At 40.0% G+C, this 15,095-nt stretch overlaps 1 protein-coding gene across 9 annotated transcripts in view; it reads right to left on the bottom strand.

Annotated features, from left to right (window-relative positions):
* The window catches only part of TLK2 (tousled like kinase 2), a 106,615-nt gene extending 91,526 nt beyond the window's left edge, over positions 1-15,089 (bottom strand). For 3 of the 9 annotated variants that reach the window (XM_034641199.1, XM_034641201.1, XM_034641205.1), the window contains exons 1-2: positions 14,737-14,887; positions 13,138-13,223 (exon numbers count right to left, since the gene is read on the bottom strand). In XM_034641199.1, the coding sequence (XP_034497090.1) occupies positions 13,138-13,223; positions 14,737-14,872 (222 nt within the window). In that variant the 5' untranslated portion in view covers positions 14,873-14,887. Of the gene's footprint in view, positions 1-13,137; positions 13,224-14,736; positions 14,888-15,059 lie in introns of those variants that run through there. The other 6 variants (XM_034641200.1, XM_034641202.1, XM_034641203.1 and 3 more) reach the window with 5 other exon arrangements.
* Between the last annotated feature and the right edge of the window lie 6 nt (positions 15,090-15,095).

Genomic DNA, 15,095 nt, shown 5'->3' with positions numbered 1-15,095 from the left:
AAGGACAAGGAAGCTCTATATATACTACTATAAAACAATTTCTAAGATTTTAAGCACAAAAAGCAAAACATACAATGCTGCATATAATACACTTGTCACTGTTGTTTTTTAAAAACGGAGGGGGCTAATATACCAATGTATTTGTGCGTGTGCTCACACACATATATGTAAAATATATAAATATATCACATATACATCAAATACATATGATTTGTACCACATATATCACCATATATATAAATAAAAGAAACTGCTACTAATAGCTAGCTGTCTCCAGGGACGGAAACCAGATTGGACATGGGAAAGGTGTCAAGGAGATGTTTCACTGTGTATCTCTGAAATCTTTTGAATTTTGTACTAACTGAATATACCTCCTAATCAAAATTAATTCATTAAAAAAGAACCTCTACCCTAGACCCTAAGCAGTTCTGTTAAGCTTCAAAACCAAGCTGATCTATACCATCATTCTGTGACTCATTCTGTAATAATATTTTATCAGAACGTTTCTTAGGTTGTTTGTTTATAGTGTATCTTATGTGATCTTTCTGAGCAACAGAGAAAAGGTCTCATCTTCTCCACATACAATCTGACTCCTGAGCAAATGACGCTCCCTTCTCTTAGGCTCACGGTACTTCCGCATCTCTACAGCCTCCTCAGCTGTGTGCCCTACACACCTGGGTCTGCGTCTGCCTGATTCTAAAAGCCTCAAGAGTACACAGTGCGTCCTGCTGACTTCACCTAGACACAGCACAGACTCAATAAAAGCTGGCTGAACTCAACTGCTGAAAAATTTGAATATTAAAATTTCAATATAGCTATTATGTCTCTTTTCCTTCATCTTATCCAGATTAGCATACAAGCAGGACAAATGGTTTATAAGATACTGATGGAATATTCTGTGTCTTGGTTCTACCTGGTCAATTGGAACGTTAACGCAGACTAGATAAGTTAGTTTTGGTTTGAGGCTAGTAGCTTCTGCTAAATTTGAACATTAAATCTGTCTATTAGGGTTCATTAACAGAAGATATCCTGAACTGGAGGCACTATCTCCTGAGATCAGCGGCCCTTCAGATTACATTTTAATTCCACAATTAATCCTTAGTATTCCTCTGGAGTCAGGCAAACAGGAACTAAATTAACACCCACTCTCGCAGCAGTTTATGTGATAAGTCATGTATTTACTCTTCATAGACGCAGTTATCAGCCATACAGGTCGCACCCATTCCAGCAGACACCAACATCTTGTTATCTTTATGTGGACAACAGTAACAGTCTTCATAGGACTTAATATTTAAGGCAATACTGGTTAAAATAAAATCTAGGACACCAAATTTGGATAGCCTGCTATTATTATTCTAAAACTGGTTAAAATAAAAGGCTATTTATCCTATGTAATTCACCAAATTACATGACAGCTTAGTTCTTCCGCTTTCCAGGCCAATAGTACTATCTGCAAAAACTGGAGTTTGAGTATTATTACTAGTTCTTCTACAGATGTTAAGGAAATTGCTAAGACTTTGAAGGCTTTTGCTGGATGTGAACTAAAAGAAAAATAATCACCATTTTTGGCTGCCCTCTGTCGATTATAATGGCTGAGAGGGTCAAACTCCAATAAAATAATGAAGTTTAATATGATCCAGCCATTCCACTTCTGCATATGTCCGCAAAAGAAATGAATGCAGGGACTCAGACATCTGTGCACCCATGTTCACAGCAGCAGTATTCACAGTAGCCAAAAGGAAGAAGCACCCCAAGTGGCCAATGACAGATAAATGGGTAAATAAAATGTGGTACACATAATGGAGTATTATTCAGCTTTAGAAACGAAGGAAATTCTGACAGGTGCTACAACGTGGACGAACCTTGAGGATACTATGCTAAGTGAAATAAGCCAATCACAAAAAGAAAAATACTGTATGAATCCACTTATATGAGATTTCTAAAGTAGTCAAATTCAGGGGCACCTGGGTGGCTCAGTAGATTAAGCGCCTGGCTTTGGTTCAGGTCATGATTCTGGGGTCCTGGGATTGAGCCCTGCATGGGCTCTCTGCTCAGCGGGGAGCTTGCTTCCGCCTCTGCCTGCCCCTCCCCCTGCTTGCGCTCACATGCTCTCTCTCTGACAAATAAATAAATAGCATCTTAGAAAAAAAAAAAGGTTATGTTAAAAGAGTAAGATAGGATTACAATGCAAATTTCATTCTTAGCTCTATCCCAAATTGCACAGGAAATTATCAATTAAGTTGCTAAACCATCAAACAACCAAAATTCTCTTTTACTGAGCATCTGCCTATGAGCATTCCTCAGCACAAGGTCTATCTGTGAGCGGAATGATATCTCTAATATCTGATAGCTAATGTAGTGTAACTATTTCCATTGTTAAACAGTAAAGATAAGGGGCACCTAGCTGGCTTAGTCAGTGGAGTGTGCGGGTCGTGAGTTCGAGCCCCACAAGCTGCACAGAGTTTACTTAAAAAAAAAAATTAAAGATAAGATTCTAGAAAATTAAAGTACTGGGAGTGGGAAGAAAGCAAAAACACTGATACAGTCATGAGAACCTTGGAAAACAGGCAAAACTAATAAACCAAATGGAGAAGAGCTCCCACTGGTACTCCAGATCCTCTAGACTAATCTGCAAAGGAGTGTTCCTCGGGTAGAAAGCAAGAACAGTCCATGAAGAGTACACTTATCATGGGGCACCTGGCTGGCTCAGTTGGTAGAGCATTCGACTCCTAGTCTTGATGTTGTGAGTCTGAGCCCCCACACTGGGGGTAGAGTTTACTTTAAAAAAAAAAAAATGCATTTACCATGATGAGCACTGAGTAACATGGAGAATTGCTGAATCGCTTTATTATTATACACCTCAAAGTAATATAACACTGTTAACTATGCTGGAATTACAATTAAAAACTCAAAAAAAAAAAAAAAAAGAACAGTTCAAATTATGAAACAAGATTTCCTATGAAAATCTCTTTGAGGGCAAAAAAGCTGACCGGGGGCAGGCAGGGGCTAAGACAAATAACCCTAGGATAAAAGATCTGTGGCCCCACACTAAGCCAACAGACTACCCTCAAATGAACCAAAGAGAACAGAGAGATGGGAAGGTGAACCCCTCTGTAGGGCAAAGTCACCCAATACTCCAGGAATGATTTTATTTTTAGGATGTCTAAAGTCTGAGGAAGGAATATACAGGGTTAGAAAAAGTAAAACTGGTAACTGTACTGTAAAAAAGTCAAAGGGCAGAGCCTACGAAGCCTACGACACGGCTACCACCGTAGGAAGCAGATCCTACCCAATCCCTTCCCATCGCATCTCGTGCAGTTAGGGCCACGGGAAACCTACCACCAAGAGGCACCTAGCAATTTGAGACCCAGAAAAGGTAGAGAAGAACAAGACTGACCAAGCCAAATCACCCCTAGACTCAGGGATGAAATACAAAATCACTGATAATATAGATTCCCCTTCTCCTTGCCTTTTTAAAAAACAGTTTTAGGGAATATTTCAATTCGGTCTTTATTTCTAACTAAAAGTAAACAGAAGGGCGCCTGGGTGGCACAGCGGTTAAGCGTCTGCCTTCGGCTCAGGGCGTGATCCCGGTGTTATGGGATCGAGCCCCACATCAGGCTCCTCCGCTATGCGCCTGCTTCTTCCTCTCCCACTCCCCCTGCTTGTGTTCCCTCTCTCGCTGGCTGTCTCTATCTCTGTCAAATAAATAAATAAAATCTTTAAAAAAAATAAATAAAAAAAATAAAAGTAAACAGAGAATAAGAAATAATACAAATGACTCTAATGGCCAGGAGTGATGACGATGACAACACCTCATATAGGAAATAAGGAAGCAGATGAGAAATGAAAACTCGCAAGGGAGAAACCTAGGTATGGATTCTTACCCTCTATCGCACAAGAGTTCATGCATACTTTGTAAGTGTTAAATAGAAGGTTTGTATTACTGACTGTAAAAAAGTGAAATGAGGAATTACTGTGCCAAAATCCACGAGAAGACAAAAACTCAGAAAGGTAAGCTCGGCACTCAAAAAAAAAAAAATTATTTCTATTTGAGGGCATTTGCTGATTTAATTCCAAAGTAAAACTCTGAAACTGAGCTGTACTTTAGGAGGCCTGGGGGTGTGGGGAGAGAATGAAGTCAAAGCCCAGGCCCTCCCCAATGAGGGGAGTCTAGGAAATCCACCCCATACTTTAAACAAGCAGCACAGGCTACCTTTACAGGACAGGAGTGACCCAGAAACAAATCAGCCTTCATGGAAACTCAATGGATAGGTTTACGTAGATCAGACAAATTTAAAAAAATAAAGTGGAAGGTAGGTCAGAAGAAACTACCCAGCATTCAGCCCTGGGAAATAAAGACCAGCAATCCAGAAAACAGAGTAGGAGGCAGAGAAAATACAGTAAGAAGGTCTAATATGTTTAAACAGAGTGCAAAAGGGAGAAGACAGAGTAAGGAAGAGGCAACATATGAAGAGACAATGGCTGAGAATACTCTAGAATTGATTAAAACCAGCAATCCACAGATTCAAGAATCCCAACGAAACAGAATAAACAAAAGTAATTCAACAATTCACAAAAATCTGCACAGAGGGGCGCCTGGGTGGCACAGCGGTTAAGCGTCTGCCTTTGGCTCAGGGCGTGATACCAGCGTTGTGGGATCGAGCCCCACATCAGGCTCTTCTGCTATGAGCCTGCTGCTTCCTCTCCCACTCCCCCTGCTTGCGTTCCCTCTCTCGCTGGCTGTCTCTATCTCTGTCAAATAAATAAATAAAATCTTAAAAAAAAAAAAATCTGCACAGAGATGTTTATAGCAGCTTTCTTCATAAATGCTAAAACTTGCACACAACCAAGATATTCTTCAGGAGGTGAATGGATAACAAACCGTGGTACATCTAGACAACAGAATATTACTCAGTGCTAAAAAGAAATAGGCTAACAAGTTACGAAAAGCCATGGAGAAAATTTAAGTATTACAAAGTGAAAGAAGCCAGTCTGAAGGGCTACATACTGTGTGGTTCCAACTATATGACATTCCATAAACGACAGAACTATGACAACAGTAAAAAGAACAATAGTTGCCAAGGCTTAGGGGAAGGGGGGATAAACAGCTGGAGCACAGAGGACTTCTAGAGCGGTAGAACTACTGTGTATGATACTATAACAGGGAAAGATCCTTATTCATTTGACCAAACCCACAGAATGTACAACACCAAGACTGAGCCCTAATGTAAACTATGGACTTTGGATGATAATGATGTGTCAATATAGATTCATCAATTGTGACAAATGTACGACTCTCGTGGGAGATGTTGATACTGTGGGAAGAGATGCATGTATGGGTCGGAGAGTATACGGAAAATCTAGGCACCTTCCACCCAATTTTGCCCTGCATCTAAAACTTCTCTAAAAACTAAAATCTATCTTTTTAAGTGTATGCTCAGGTTCCCAAAAAAATACTCAAATGTAAATAAAGCACAGAAAAATAATAAAGGAAAAAAAGTAATCCAACCTACACATATCACCCATTCCCACTTTATAATACAGAAAATCAAAAACAAAATCTCAAAAATGGGCAAGGAAAAGATTACGGTCAACAGAATGGCAATGAGACTAAAAATAAAAAGTATAACGGAAGCCAGTAGACAACAGTGAACACCGTAGTGAAAAAAAATAATAGCCAACCTAGAATTTTAAACCTAACAAAAATACCATTAAAGAATAGCACCTGGGTGGCTCAGCTGGTTAAGCGCCCAACTCCTGATTTTAGGACAGGTCATGATCTCAGGGTTGTCAGATGGAGCCCCACGTTGTACTCCAAGCTGGGCGTGGAGCCTGCTTAAGATTCCTCTCTCTCCCTCTGCCCCTCCCCCCTTAAAAAAAAGAATAAAGAAAAAAACCCAGATATTTTAAAGCAGATGAAATGGGGAGTCAATCACAGGTAGACCCACACTAGAGGAATTCCAAAGGATATATTTTAGGAATATAAATATTTATAATATCTTAGAAGAAAAAGTGCTCCAGATAAAATGTCAGAGACACAAAAAGGAATGAAGAACAAAGCGTAAACATGTAGATTAGGCTAAAATAACACTGACTACATAAACAGATTCAATAATAATGTGGCATCTTAAAAATACATATACGAATAATGAGGACATGAAATTTCTTGTATTTATCAAAACCTGTAAAATTGTGCAACGCGAAGTGTAAATCCTAATGTTAAACTATAGACTTTGGTTAATAATAACATATCAATATTGGTTCTTCAGCTGTAACAAATCTACCACACTAATGTAAGATATTAATAGTGGGGAAAACGAGGGGTGCCTGGCTGGCTCAGTCCATAGAGCATGTAACTCTTAATCTCAGGGTCACGAGTTCAAGCCCACATTGGGCATGGAGCTTCCTTAAGAAAAAAAAAATAGTGGACAGAAACTAGAGAGGCAGGGAGGAAGTATATGAGAACCTGGTACTATCTGCTCAATTTTCTATAAACCTAAAAATGGAATGTTAAAAATAAATAATAAGATAACACAAAAATTTGAAAAGTAGGGGAAAGAAAAAGTATTACGTGCTTATTTCTTTATCTTCATAGCAGGAAATTAATCAATACATGAAAAAAAATCATTTCAAAAGAAGGTAAAAAAGGCATAAGAAAGATTTAAAAAGAAACACCAGGGGCGCCTGGGTGGCACAGCAGTTAAGCGTCTGCCTTCGGCTCAGGGCGTGATCCCGGCGTTGTGGGATGGAGCCCCGTATCAGGCTCTTCTGCTATGAGCCTGCTTCTTCCTCTCCCACTCCCCCTGCTTGTGTTCCCTCTCTCGCTGGCTGTCTCTATCTCTGTCGAATAAATAAATAAATAAATCTTTAAAAAAAAAAAAGAAAAAGAAAAAAATAAAAAGAAACACCAGGAAGATTTAAGCCGAAATATGTCATTGCATTAAATATAAATGTACTAAATCTTCTAACTGAAAGACATGAATTTTGAAACTGGAGTAAAACTATAAGCTAAAGGAGACCATGTCTATATGGATGACAACTAACTACTTTCATGTTCATCATACTCCTTTCCATTCAACAAAAACTTACTCAATGTATACAACATGCTGAGCATTTCAACAGTCAGAGATAAAGATATCATACATGTTCCCAAGGAGATTAATAGGGGAAACAAATATGTTATAATAAAAGGAGGTTATCAAGTGCTAATAAAATAATGCAACTAGAATAGTGCAGGTATCTGAAAAAGCTATAAAGACGACATATCTATAGATTAGGCTTTGAAGAATAAGCTGAAAGTTCATCAGGCAAATTAAAAAATGAAAGGTAAAGGAGAGAGTATGAGCCTGTTTGGTAACATTACAGGTTAGGAGATAGTCGTGATTTAAGGGAGCGGAACACAGCAGAGGGAGAGAAGACAACTGGCAACTAAGTTGAAAAATGAGGAAAGGAGTTTTAGCTCTGTCCAACAGGAAATGGGAGCCTTTAAAGCAAGGGAGTAAAAAAATAATGCTGGTATTTTTAGAAATCTATTTAAAAAAAATTTTTTTTAATTTTAGAGAGAGAGTGCACGAGTGGGTGGGGGGAGAAGCAGGAGAGAATCCTCAAGCACACTTCCACCTCAGCGCAGAGCTCCATGGGAGGCTCTATCCCACCACCCAAGTGATCACAACCTGAGCCAAAACCATGAGTTAGAGACCTACCTTACTGAGCCACCCAGGGACCCCTATCTTTAGAAATCTAACTGGGGAGAGTTTACAGAAAGATAAATGGGATAGGAGAGGCTGGCTACTACAGTTATGTATGAGGAAGGATTGAGAAAGTAGCAGGCAGGACAGAAAACTGCTTGTGAAATTTCAAAGAAAGAAGAGACATGAGTTGACACTTGACTACATGTGAAATGAGAGGACAATTAAACAAATACTAAGTAAATGAAAAGGAGAAGACAACATAAAGCCAAACATAGTAAGAAATTTAACAGTGCCTTAATTCAAGTGTAAGTGTAGACTATTTCTCAGAATTTATGCTTACTGAGCACTGTCTAACTATGTATTAAATGTAAAACACCAAAACAGATATTTTTTTTAATTACTAAATTGGTATGTAAAATAGCAAACACTAGATATCCATAACTGACACCTTTTTTTTTTTTTAAGGGAGGGGGGCAGAACGAGAGGGAGAATTCTTCTAAGATTTGATTTATTTATTTTAGAGCGAGAGAGAGAGTGTGAGCACGGGCAGGGAGCAGAAGGAGAGGGAGAAACAGACTCCTTGTTGAGCAGAGAGCCTGACATGGGGCTCCATCCCAGGACCCTGAGATCATGACCTGAGCCAAATCAAGAATCTGGCATGTAATCAACTGAGCCACGCAGGCGCCCCCATAACTGACACCTTTTAACTGATGCAATTAACTAAATAACAGGAGAAAAAGTATCAGTTGGTTAAACATCTTTTCAGAAGTCAAATTTGATCATTTAAAATGATCATGTATCAGAAAAAAATAAAAATAAAATTTTTAAATAAAGTGATCATGGGGTGCCTGGGTGGCTCAGTCAGTTAAACATTGGACTCTTGATTTCGGCTCACAACTCAGAGTCATAAGATGGAGCCCCATGTGGGGCTCTGCACTCAGCGTGGAGCCTGCTTGAGATTCTCTCTCCCTTTCCCTCTCCCGCTGCCTGTGTGTGCCTGCTCTCTCTCAAAATAAACAGGCAAAACCTTAAAAAAAAGTGATCATGTAACACAAATTTATAGAAGGTAGAAAAACAGATCATTTTTCTTTAAGACATCAAAAATCTACCATGTGATACCTTAAAAATGTATGGTCTTACTTCAGGCTCTATAAAGTGAAGGTTCTTGTGCCAAAACAGACTGTCCCACTTTCATGGCTTCTCGTTTTGTTCTTCTTTTCAATACCACCACATACTACATAATCCTTTTTATTCAATACAACTGAAACTAATGACATTAATAAAAACAGTAGGTTGCAATGGGGAATCTAAAAAAAAATTACACCTTACACATTTTCTTTGAACTTCAAACCTATAAATGTATATTCTGTTGCCAGTCTTTTGACGAAGGCCTTTTGAGTTACAGATCCACTGACTATAGTTCCAGTCTCACACAAACCACACCCATAATGCACCATCTACAATTTCTAGTTTCAATTTCTTTAAAAGTGAAGCGAGACTTAAAAGATCTAAATGAAGAATTCTTCCAGATTACAAAAAACAAAAAATTTGTAAACATTTATAGGTATCTCCTTATTGGCTCACTTTATAGTCTTTCCAAGGCAGTTAACTTAGTTTTCATAGAATCAACAATTCTTACATTTTAGAGTTATATTTCTTTGGCTTACAAAATTTTATATGAAATTATATAATTATAATACAAGTGCAAGTTGTCATAATGTGATTCTCTGTAAGTCTATAATTCAACCTGTGGGCATCAGTATGTCTTACAAAAAGAGAACAGAATTTATTAAGACTAGCATCCCTGTTACAAAAGATTTAAATTCACTTCTTATTACTTTTATTGTACTTGGAACTGTACCTGGCACATAGTAAGTACTATCTAAGTATTTGCTACTCTACTGGCATTAAAACTAAACTAGCTACAGGGGTGCCTGGCTGGCTCAATAGGAAAAGCATGTGACTCTTGACCTCAGGGTCATGAGTTTGAGCCCCATGGTGGGTACAGAGATTATTTAAATAAATAAATAAATAAACAAACCTAAAAAACAAAACAAACAAAAAAAAACTAGGGGCACCTGGATGGCTGTCAGTTAAGCGTCCAACTCTTGGTTTCAGCTCGGGTCATGATCTCAGGGTCTTGAGATCAAGCCGGCATCAGGGTCTACGCTCAGCAGCAAGTGTGCTTGAAGATTCTCTCCCTCTGCCCCTCTCCTAACTCTCACACGCTCTCTAAACAAACAAATAAATAAATCTTACCCAAAACAAAACAAAACAAAAAAACCTAAACTAAACTAAACTAGCTACAGATATAGTGCCTGCAACAGTGGAATTCTCCCTACTTTACACAGTCCCTGGAGTCACAGAGACAACCTGCACGTAAATTGTCAAAATGGAATTCCTGGCTGGCTCAGTCAGTGGAGCATGTGACTCTTGATCTTGGGGTTATGAGTTTGAGCCCCAAGTTGAGTACAGAGATTACTTAAAAAAAATAAAATGTTAAAAAAGAGAGAGAGAGAACACTGAGTAGGGAATATACGCTGCAACAGGTCCTCGCTGAAAACACAGGAATATGAGGTAGAGTCAGTTTCACAAAACTACAAGTGGATTATCCAGTGCTTAAGGGAGGAGACCTTAAAAAAAGAAGTAGGCTAGCTCACATATCAGGTCAACAAGAAATGAAAAAGTAGGTTCACAACCCAATTTAACCTCATCACCTCAAAAATGCTAAGAGGATGGTTACATGTCCTCCTAAACCGTGGAACTAGATAGAGAAGGAAAACAGCTGTATTTTCTCAGTGCACATTACGCTACTTTCCTCCATCATTACCACTAATGACAGAAAACGCCGATCTTTTAAAAAAATCCATGCAGTGCATCCCAAGGCACAAAACAAATCCTTTTGGTTTACCAATTATAAATTAAATACTCTAAAAGAAACTGAATGCATGTAAATGCAACATGCAAGAAAACTTAAAATTTGAGAAAATCCTATGTGTCAGTAAAGAGCAACTGAAACATAAATGATAAATGTGTTGGCTTGACCATTTTGTTTTCACCTAAGTTTTGTGATGCAGATCTAATTAATCTGCAGGTGTAAAAAACTTGAAGCAACATGACAGAAGACCTACCAGCAACCGGAAGTGCAAACACCACAGCTCCTTAAAACACTCTTGTCCACTAGGGAAGAATCCACAGTGGCACTAACTTTCTTCCTTCTATGGACATCAAAAAGCACTGAAAATGGTATGAATAGTTCTCAAGAGACAGCCCCTGAGGGCTACACCAGTCCCACTAGATGGCACTATCATAGGAAAGTCACTCGGTTCTCCCATTTGGAGCAAGGGCTGAAAGCTCTCTTGATCTTTGCAAAACTGAAAACTATCAATTCAATGACATCCTCGTTGGGAAATCATGACCCATAATGAGGAATTCAAAGCTAGGAGGAGGAGTTTTTCTCAAGGCACCTTTTCTCCCAGTAGCATGGCCTCCTCCGCCCCAGTCCTATTTCAGTGGTCTGAGGGATACCATGTCTTGCAGGCAAAAGAAACATACAAAAATGGAGATTTTTTTCCTTCTTCCTAACTCCAAACTACGGAAAAATTTACTTGCTTCCCCTCTCCCCCAAGTTTCTTTGCTATGGGGGAAAAAAAAAACCAAACTCTTGATGGTCCTTGAGCAACATTTTTCGTAATCAATATACTTACTATGACTAAAAACATCAAAATAACATAGTGACACTAAAGCATTTGGATATAAATAAACTTCTTTATATATAAAAGGAAGAAATCCTTATTAAAAAGGCAGATTTAAGTTTTCCGACTCCTTAATTACATGATTTTAAGGTTGGGCCTGAGCAGCAAGATTCACAATGTCAATCATTGCCATCACTCACGCCCTACTCCACCAAAACTATACTTGGGTATAGCTACTGATGACCTTAAAAACTGAAGAAAAGGAAGGCATGGTAACAACAAAACCCAATGAATTTAAACAACATAAAATTTGAATACAAACTTACTTTTATTCTGTAGGTGACCCCTTGAACAGACAGATTTGGATATGAACCTTCTGCTGAATTCCCAAATTAAAAGACACATCAAAGGTCATCTTATTAGGTAATCAACTGAATCAGAGATCAATTTAATACTCAAATATACTGCTCACTTTCAGCTGAAGCTACTTCTCCTAGAGAACTCACATTTATACATATAATATTTTTAATATATCAACAGCCAGTATAGCCACTCCAAAGTGCCACAAGTCAATTATTTAATAAAAGTGGCCAAAGAAACCAAGAACTACAAAATGTGTAACGAATGTGCGCCCATACCACCTTGTCGCAGTTCTAATACAAATCTCACCAAGCATCATCTCCCTCTCACTTTCTCCACAACGGAGGCTTGGAGGCACTGAGCTGTCATTCCTGCCACCCTGCACCATGCCTAGTATGCAGCAGGCATTCAATAGCTGTTGAATGAACAAAAAAACTATCAAGCTATTCTGGCTCACCAAAACTATGAGACCCCCTCAAAGCATCCAGTTTTTCCAACTAAACCTTGCCAACACCTTCTCCTTTAAGAAGCTATTAACCAAAGCTTGAGACTAACATTTAGGTCACCATAAGAAATAAGATTTCTTGCAAAGCACAGAAAGAAATGTCTCGCATGAAGTCAAAGACCAAGCTTCACAAGTCTCAAGCCCAACTAATTCAACAATCTCAGACTGGTGAAGCTTTTAAATAAAACATCACAAACATATTTTATGTATTGTATTAAAATCATAAATATATCGCACTAAAACCATCTTATGAAAGCAGAGGGGTGAACTACATGAGGGTGCATAGGAAGCCATAACGTTGCTTAGCGTAACCACCTGACCATTAATGGGGGCTTGGTCTTACTTTATGCTCACCCAACAAAAATAGAGAGTGAATAAGAATGAAAAATAAGAGGAGAGAGAAGGCAGTGGGGGGGGGGGGTGCAACCAGAAGGAATCTGTTGAACCACAGAGTGGGAGAACTGACAAACTTAACAGAAGCAGATTTTTCAAAACTCTAGCACGTAACTACCCCAAAACACCCCTTGAAACAATGAATCTATGCCAGTATCTTTTCATTAACAGGTGTTTTTTTTTTTTAATGAATGAAGAGTTTTGACAAAATATGGCACAAAATTCAGATACACATCCCATCAGTATCCTTGCAACAAGACCCATGGGAAACCTCTCCCATATTAGAGGAGAAAGAGAAGCATATACTCCCACTTAGAATCCCTTCAATACTGTTTAGTTAGTGGAATGACTGGTAGGATCTAAAATTTCACTAGAACCATGAGCTGATCTCCCCTGCAACCTATTAGCATGGCCCACCCAAACTGATCTTGTTTTCTAAATGTGTTTCAATTAGACTATGAACAGTGTTCATTATTAGCATTTTACTCACCTTACTAACACCAACTCCTGTAAACCTGGCCTCTAGTAATTCCTGCCGTCGAGGGTCCAGGCTATGCAATTCTTCCATCATTTCTACTGAAAAAGACAAAGTAAGTTGTAAGAACATAAAAGCTAAAACGTGAGGTACCAATTTTTAGATATAACAAAATGCAGTAATTATTTCATTGAATGGTCACACACAGGTAAACCTCAAGTAAATACAGCATACGAGCGATAAACTACAATGTGCTGCATCAAACAGCAACACATTTAAAGTTAAAAGTGGCTCAGAAGTCCTCTTCCGAAGGCTACTTATCCGTGTCTAGTTCTGATCTGATTTTAACAGGAAAAAACCTCAAACCCTTCATATAATCTCAGTAAAAGTTGAGCAAGGACTAACTTGCAAAACAACAACAACAAATTCCTTCTATTAACCTTCAAATTTAACTAAGTACTTCTGGATATTTGTTTCCCAAACCCACAGGAACTAGTTCTTAAACTAAAAATACGAATCATTAATAATAATTTAAAAATAATGTAGCATGAATCAGAAGCTACAAATAACTTCAAATAACTCTATTATATAGCTCCTTTCTCTGAAGAGCTCAGAGTAGCTCATGAAAAAAGGAATTAATTATTTTTAATTTAATAGAGAACCCATGGTAAAACCATCAACCAGCATTCACTCAGGAAATTAGTAGAGCTCCATAACCATCCCTTTACAAAATCTTTTTCTGACCACTCCCTGGAGCAGTAGGTTTCTCTAGACATCTGCTTTTAGCACTCCTTCCAAGCAGGGAAGGGCAGGAGGACACCATCTTTAAACTCCTTCCACGACCAATAAATGCACAGGCTACTTTCAGCAAATATGTCTATCCACTCCAAGAGATCAACTCTTGGAGAACCCACTGGAAACCTCTCTGATATTAAAGGTGGAATAGAAGCATACACCATTACACAGACCCCCTCTGAACATATTATTAAACAGCTATTGGAACGATTGGCAAGATTTAAAAGTTCACTGAGAACGTGAATTAAACATTCTCCTCTGCAATCTAACAACTCCACATTAACTGTAACAACCCCTACCAGTCCTCCAGTTTCATTTCCCTTCCTGGATTGAGAGCCTGGGGCAAAGGGGAATGAAAGGGTGACAAATTAAAGTTTCACCCACACAAACAAGTGCAGGTTAGCGAGGGAATAAGGAAATTCTCGAAAAGGCAGAAAGGCATCTTAAAAAGAAAAAGAAAGAAAGGAAAAAGGGGATTGAGAGGGAGTGCTTCCCTTAAGTGGCCTTCCTCGCGCCTCGCCCTGCCCTAATCAAGGCCGGAATGGCAGAGGGTGCAGCCTCCCTCAAACCCTAGGGTCTCTCGGAACATTTCCTAAACCTCCATCCCCAGGCCTGGTCCGGAAAATGACGCCCCAGCGGTTATTCCATTTAATGTCAACTCATGTTAAGGAAATCTCCACTCTGTCTCATTCCAGCGGGGCCTTGGACTGGGATCCTCCCTGCAGCCCTCCCTACAGCCGGGAAGCAGAACCGATGGGGCCTGGTCCCGGCGCCCCTCGCCTCCCGCCGGCTCCAAACTTTCCCCAACTCCAGGCCCACCTGTCACGAAGGGAGGGCGGGCCGGCTCTCGGGGGCGCCCGGGAGGCTGCCGGGGCCTCCAGCTGCCGGGGCGTCCCCTTCGCCCTGGCGGCCGCCGGCCCCACTCCCAGGCCGGGGCCGCCTGGGCCTCCCCCATCTTCAGCCCGGCCCCTCGGCGACCCGCAGCCCTCGGGGAGCCCCTCCCGCCTCAGCGCCGAGGAGCTGCGGCCCGGCGGCCGGCCCCCCAGTGGGCCCGGGCCGCAACCTCCTCAGCTGAGGGGGTCTCCAGGACGGTTAATACCCCAGGCCCGGCGCCCTCCCCCGCCCGGAGCTCAGCCTCTCACCTGCCGCCGCCGCCGCTCCACGCTCCTCCCGGGAGG

Source organism: Ailuropoda melanoleuca, chromosome 13 (genome assembly GCF_002007445.2).
Source record: "Ailuropoda melanoleuca isolate Jingjing chromosome 13, ASM200744v2, whole genome shotgun sequence".
In the NCBI taxonomy this organism is placed as follows: domain Eukaryota; kingdom Metazoa; phylum Chordata; class Mammalia; order Carnivora; family Ursidae; genus Ailuropoda; species Ailuropoda melanoleuca.
This window is presented reverse-complemented; position numbering and strand designations above follow the sequence as displayed.